This window comes from Penaeus vannamei, chromosome 25, assembly GCF_042767895.1.
Source record: "Penaeus vannamei isolate JL-2024 chromosome 25, ASM4276789v1, whole genome shotgun sequence".
Lineage (NCBI taxonomy): Eukaryota > Metazoa > Arthropoda > Malacostraca > Decapoda > Penaeidae > Penaeus > Penaeus vannamei.
In genome coordinates this window covers 30,804,667-30,812,166 of record NC_091573.1, presented here as the reverse complement: position 1 = coordinate 30,812,166, position 7,500 = coordinate 30,804,667, and the positions used below count along the sequence as shown (strand labels likewise).

The 7,500-nt window shown below is 36.2% G+C and overlaps 1 protein-coding gene across 1 annotated transcript in view; it reads left to right on the top strand.

Moving 5' to 3' along the window:
* LOC113822971 (hepatic sodium/bile acid cotransporter) overlaps nt 1-3,856 on the top strand; it is a 20,596-nt gene extending 16,740 nt beyond the window's left edge. The window contains exons 7-11 of the mRNA XM_070139414.1: nt 1-37; nt 887-1,001; nt 1,339-1,525; nt 3,212-3,333; nt 3,500-3,856. The exon at nt 1-37 is cut by the window's left edge and continues 111 nt beyond it. Of these exons, the coding sequence (XP_069995515.1) occupies nt 1-37; nt 887-1,001; nt 1,339-1,525; nt 3,212-3,333; nt 3,500-3,625 (587 nt within the window). The 3' untranslated portion in view covers nt 3,626-3,856. The remainder of the gene's footprint in view (nt 38-886; nt 1,002-1,338; nt 1,526-3,211; nt 3,334-3,499) is intronic.
* The last annotated feature ends 3,644 nt before the right edge of the window (nt 3,857-7,500 follow it).

Here is a 7,500-nt window from a genome sequence, read left to right as displayed (position 1 = left end):
GCTGCGTGGGCATCCTCATCCAGCGCTTCCTGCCGAGGTTAGGGCTGCGCTGGGGGTCCTGACTGGGATTACCTATTTTCGGATTGATATTTATATATATATATATGTATATATATATATATATATATATATATATATTTATATTTATATATATATATATATTTATATTTATATATATATATATATAGATAGCTAGATAGATAGATATGTATATTATATATATATATATATATATATATATATATATATATATATATATATATATATATATATACATATATATGCACACACACACACACACACACACACACACACACACACACACACACACACACACACACACACACACACACACACACACACACACACACACACACACATATATATATGTATATATATATATATATATATATATATATATGTATATATATATATGTATATATATATATATATATATATATATATATATATATATATATATATATGTCTTTTATATATTTTCATGTTTTTTCCTTTCAAAAAACATATATGCTGTCTCTTATTTTTGTAAACTGATGTGAATATTGCTACGGTAGGTGGCGATTAAATAAATAGGAAATTCATAAATGATATAAAATAGAATAGAAAAGTAACTAATAAATAAATAGATAAATAAAAATATATGAGAAAGATGAAAATCCTTTAGCAAAAATAAGAAGTACAAATAAAAATAATAAATAAATATATACAAAATAATGATAAATGAATAAATATATACAAAATGATGATAAATAAATAAATATATACAAAATAATGATAAATGAATAAATGTATACAAAATAATGATAAATAAATAAACAAATCATATATATAAAAGATAAAAAAAAATCCGTTGACACATCGGCAGGGTGGCGAAGGTGCTAGAATGGCTCCTGACGCCCATGTCCATCTTCAACGTCATTTTCATCTTCACCTTCGGCGTCTACGCAAACCTCTACGTCTTCAGTTTCTTCGACTTGAGGGTGAGTTATTGAATTTCCCGCTAAATCTAGAGTTTTTAAGTAATGATCTTGGCGGGAATTTTAAAAAAAGTTTTAGGTTAATATTTAGCGATTTTTGAAGTCCCTTTTTTGGCGGGAAAAGGATGAGCTTTTACTCTTGCGTCGTGCGCTTTTGAAAGTCGAGTTTCTGACAGGAATTCTTACTCATGGGGTACGTCCAAGTAACGCGAGGATATCGAGTTAATTCACAATCGGTTTTCTAAATTCTAGATTTGTTTCTTTCCTTTTTAAAATCAAATACAAGAAATTTTAAGATAACCCAGCAACAACCGCTAGCCTCACTGAACTCCCTCGACAGACCATGCTCGCCGGCTTCGGACTCCCGACCATCGGCTACCTGAGCGGCCTCGTGATGGCCAAGCTGTTCCGGCTGCCGATTCAGGACGTGATCGCCATCAGCATCGAAACCGGGGTTCAGAACGCCAGCGTGGCCGTCTTCATCCTCAAGTTCACTCTCGAGAAGCCCGCTGGAGACCTTACTGTCGGTGGGTGTCGGCCAAGGCCTGTTTTTTTTTTTTTTTTTTTTTTTTTTTTTTTTGACGAAAATGCTTTTTGAAATGTTGATTTTAATTAATTGACAACATCCCAATAACATCGTTTATTTCACATAATTGTCACCACAAGCGGTCACTTATAATCATTACATTATATCCATATTCCTCACCTCTCAGCTGTCTTTGCTTTACGTCGTCATTTTATTCCTCACCTCACTGTTATCCCCGTTTTTTATCACATTCATCGCCTCTTTCCTATTCCCGCTATTCGTCATTATCATATCGCATCTTCCTGTATAACTATGATCCCTCCCTAGAATTCCCTGAATAAATACCACTTCACCTGCTGTACTTTTTACCTTTATATTCATGATCCCTCCCCACGTTCCCTCAGTAAACGGGCAAAGGTAGATCAGTAGCAACTCTAGGTGGGCTATTTTTACATTTTGCACAATATCTAACAGTGTTAAAACTTCAATGCCTTCTCAGGCGTTTTAGACTTCATGGTCTGGTATCATACACATTAAATAAAATACTTTTCATTAATTCATTGAGAGCAGGAAGGTATTATTAAAAGTAGGTATACTAAATTCCTTCAAGTTGAGTAAAAAATATAGGCCAATGCTCCCATTGCGAACAATTCCACTTGAGAATCATTCATAATCGCCCACTCTTCTCGTCCACAGGGCTAGTTTGATGATTGTTCAGTAAAATATAACCATTAAAATAATTATTTTCCATCCTGTTTGAAAATCGAAAAGACCGAAATAATCGAGCATATTCACAAAGTATCCGTAACTTTTGTGACCATCAAAATAAACCCCATGTGCTTTTCCCAGAAATAGAATCAGACGCCATGACACTTCCTCGAATTGCTACTACTCTAGCCTTCCCCCTCAGTAAACACCACTTCACGTGCTATAATTTCTACCTTTATATTCACGATCCTTCAATAAATACTTTCCACCATTATATCCATGATCTTTTCTCGTGTTACCAGCTGCACTGTCTACATCTTTATTCATGATCACTCCCTACATTCCCTCAGAAAATGCCACTTTACCCACTGTACTCTCTACCTTTATATGCATGATCCTTCCACGCATTTCTTTAGTAAATAGCACTTTACCTACTGTACTTCCTTACTTTACCTTTATGTCCATGATCCCACGTTTCCTCAATAGATACCATCTTACCCTATATACCTTTATCATGATCTTTTCCTGTATTCCCTTAGTAAATACCACTTTATCCAATGTACTTTCTACCATTATATTCATGGTCCCTCTCGCATTTCCTCAGTAATTACCACTTTCCCAGCTGTACTTTCTACCTTCAAATCCATGATCCCTTCTCGTGGTCCCTCGTTAGCCGCTATACTGTGTACGTTTATATTCATGATCCATCCCCGCGTCCCCTAAGTGAATACCGCTTTACCCACTGTACTTTTTACCTTTATATTTATGATCCATTTCCATATTCCGTCAGTAAATACCAATTTACCCACTATACTTTCTGCCTTTATATTCATGATCCCTCCCCGTGTACCCTCATTAAATACCACCTTATCTGCTGGACTTTTTACCTTTTCTACCCATGGTTCCTCCCCGTCCCCTCAGTAAATCCCATTTACCTGATTTACCATTATACCCATGATCTCTCCCTTTGTTCTCTCAGTGTTTCCGGCTGCGTCGACAGTAATGACCCCGCTCCCTCTCGTCCTCGTGTTCATCGCGCAAAAAATCTATTCCTGCACAGCCAAGTCGAAGTCAGCGGATATAGCACCTTTAGAGGGGAAGGTGAGGAGAAAGACAGGGAAAGTATTTTGGAGGAAGATTGAAAAGGGTGTTTATAGGAAAGATAAGAGGTGTTAAGGGGAAAAAGTGATGGGAAAGAAAGCGTTACATGTAGCGCATACCAGCAGTACCACCAATACACATTCCTAACATTATTGTCTTCTTTCAGGCTGGTTTGGAAAACAAGAAAAGTAATAAAGAAAATGAAAAGGGAGAGAGCAAAGGGAAGCAGATGAAGAAGCAGTCTGAAGGCGTTGATAATCCAGCTGTGCAGTTGCAGGATGAAGCTGTGTAGCAAGACAGAAGAAAATCGTATTGCGCAAATAGGGATGGGTACTTATGTGCGTGTTAGTCTGTGCCCATTTGTGTGTACGTCTGGTATTTGGAGAGTGTATCTGTGATTGTATTACTAACTATGCACATTTGAATGTATATTTGTTTTATTAGAGTTGTATGGTTTTACTTATGGTATTATCACTAGTTTAATTGAATTATATTTTTATTATAAAGTGATATTCATAGAAAATTCGCCTATATTTTACTCCAACAGTAAACGTTTAAATTACTGTGCATGTTTCATCAAATATATAGTATATCGTTTCATAATTTGTGTCGGGATACTTCCAAATATGTTTTAATATTCATTCAAACACGTTCGATAATATCACACTCACAAACATTCACCTACATCCACACATATTACAATCCTATACTTTCCCCTCCATTTCGGTCGCCTTTGGGCTGGACACACTCGTCTTCCCAGGGAATGCGTTGCGCAGCTCGGCATGTTTATACCTGGGTGTTCACACACATTTATACATGTGTGTTTGTGTGTTTATATATATACATACACACATATATATGTGTACATACATATAATATATATATATATATATATATATATATATATATATATATATAATATATTTCTTTATTATATATATATATGTGTGTGTGTGTGTGTGTGTGTGTGTGTGTGTGTGTGTGTGTGTGTGTGTGTGTGTGTGTGTGCGTGTGCATGTATGCGTATTATATGTATGTGTGTGTATATGTATATGTATATATATATATATATATATATATATATATGTAAAACGACATTTTTTTAATATACAAATTATTAAAAATTTGCAGACGATTAGTCTATCTTGCTTCCCTTGTCAATTTACAGCTGTCAACAGCGATCCAATAACTGCACCACTGGAAGTTTTTCGGTTAACCAAGCCATTCTTGGTAGTCATAAGACTTTTAAGCAGGGAAAGTTCTTGCCTAAAATCTCAAGACTTTTTCTTGATAACTCAAGAATTTCGCTTGCTTTCTCAAGCGACCCCCATAGATGGCTAAACTTGCGCTTGCTAAGTCGAGCGGTGTACCGTCAACATGGCAACAGTGTCTTTCGCGTACCGTACTGGTCACAAGCCTTCGAATGCGGCCATTGGCAAAGAACTCCGCTTAATATATATATCACCAGAAAACTAATCTTTTCACGGTATCTGATTCTGTAATTTCCATAAAATCATATTCAAAGAAATTGAAATTTACTGAAAACAAAAGGACATACTGGAGATTATGGGAATGAAAAGATTTTACTTATTAATTAAAAATTATTATACGACAAACAATTTGTCTATTACTTTTAAACTCCTCGTCTCTCTAAATCGAAAGTCTGAGAAATTCTAGCAACATTCTTCTGTTGATATTGTATTCGGTGATTGCTATAATTAACTTCATAAACTCGGATAAATGGGAATGGATAGGCCTATATTTTAATTCAGGGATGTTATTTTTTTGATAACGCGTCAGAGTGTAAGGGTTGCCCGTCGGAAGTGTGTGTCACTGTTTTAGAGCCGATTTATATAGATATAGAAGAAAATATCGCGCTTTGTTAAAATGTTAGGGTAGATTTATTTATTCATCTGCCATCTTGCCACGCTAGCTTGTCAGCTGTTTTGAAATGCGCGCTCAAACTGTTACCAAACGCCAATGAAATAAACTCCACCTTCAACTTATGCATAAGTTATCTGTCTCCGAGATTGTTGGTGGGAATACTTGTCTATTGCATTTAAAACCCAAGTGTACATGTGTTATGTGTTATTTTGACATTTCTATGCTCTCCAAGAACTATTATGATTTGTACTTTACAGACTCTTCCACAAGTCTGGCATCATTGAACAAGGCTTGCCTGCCTTGGACATCGTTTTAAGCAGGGACCGGTAGTTCTTGGCCTATCGGCAAGAATTCTTGCTCAAGCGCTCCCCTGCTTAAAACGCTTTTAATTATGAACTCCCTAGATAGTGTCCCGGCTTAGAATAACTGAACATACCCTCCGACCGCCTTTGATGGTTACTCCCAAGTGGTGAGGCTTCCTTAAGAGCTTTGCTTATGATGGCGCCCCTGCCTATGCGCTACTCTACACATCTGTAGTTCTTGAACCATGTATGCCATACCCAATAATCACTTTGATATAACAATCCCTCTTTATCGACATTGCCACCAATAAAAAGTTTCTGTAAAAGTAAACTGCTTCTTACCAATGTCACGAAAAAATTTTCTTCCTATATAATCTGGAATATATTCTTTTACTTAATCTTAATATGGATTGCACAACCTACCGGTATTATGGCGCATGGGGTAGATTGAATTCATTCCTATGTTTAGTATGTTCCAAATATCCAGTCAGCTTAGAAATGCTCTTAACCATTAAGTTCTATTCTTTAAGGAAATCTTCGTCACCGGAATTATTCACAGGGTAGATTTATGGTACTTCCAGTTTCATATGCTCACGTCGGTTTTTGTACTTTTCAAAATGAAATGGAATATTATGGACATAGATATAGTTGTAGGCACAAAGTTTGCCAGTTTTCAGTCTTTCCAGCACTCTGAAAAACTGGGAAAAGACTAGTTATGTTTGCCTTTACACAAGTTCTCTATAAATCGAAGCTAGTTCAAAACGAGCCCCGAAAAGGACAGTTGAGCCTTGTTTGGAGTTTGGGGAGATTGATGTTGCCTGTATTCATGGCGAGCGGAAGTTAAAGTCAGTCTAAAGGCCAGCGCCCAAATCAGAGGAAAAAACGTCAAAGTCGATGCGAACTTGTTTATAATCAAACATGATATCATGAACTGGTAGGATTTACAAGCCCTCCACGGCTGTACTTTACAGCAGTTGTAGTATTGTGGTGTGTGTAATATCTGCATTTCAGCAGCAGTGCATTTGTGGACAGACAACAGTGTAGGGTGTCTATTGTAGATAGCCTTAGCTATAACAATAAAAGCAGTCCATGCAGAATTCCGTGATGATTGAATGGAATGGTTAAAGGAGCAAGTGCTGCCCAGGCCTACCTCAAGCTCAGTTCAGTAAATACACTGCACTAAATAAAATGGATCAGTCATTAATGCCTATACAGTGTTACCGGTAATCATTATTCACAATCCATTTCTTCGTTTCAGCACCTTTTTGAAGGACTGCCCTTTCACAATTCAAGTGGTAAAAGATAGGAAGCATTTATCCATGAAAGATATGAGTTCAACAGAGAACCGTAACCAAGAGATATCCCTGGTAACTTATCCTCTCAGTTGTGGACTGCAATGTCACTAAATCATTGAAAAATCTTGGTAAGAACAGGCTACAAACACCGTAAAGATGGCCAAATCATTTTGGATTACAGTAATGACGTTCTTATGAAAGAAAATCTTAAATCTAGCTTCTGAGTGAATCATTATGTTACCGTAAATATAGCCACTGTAATAATAAACAGGTGACATCACCATGTAAATCTTAACCATAAACATTATCAGAAAAACAAGGAATGCTCTATTCTACTGCCTTAACTTAAATTCTAACCTAAACTTTACATTGCACCCTCCCTTTGCCTATTAATCAGCAATTAATAACCATTACTATAAATTACTATATATATTTCCATTCTCAACGTATTCCTTGATACCACCGGAACTGTCTCTTAACTAATTCCATTGTTGTACCCACAGGCCAAAATAGATAAATAAATAAATATTTCCCAACATGGCAGGCATCATGGTGTGTGTTTTTGGCACAGGTTTTTTCAACCTTTTCTTCTCTGTCTGTGCAGGGTGAAGCAACGATTCAGTCTTAATTATCGCAATCAAAGACACAGGGACTCACAATAAAATCAGTTCACTTATCATCACTAC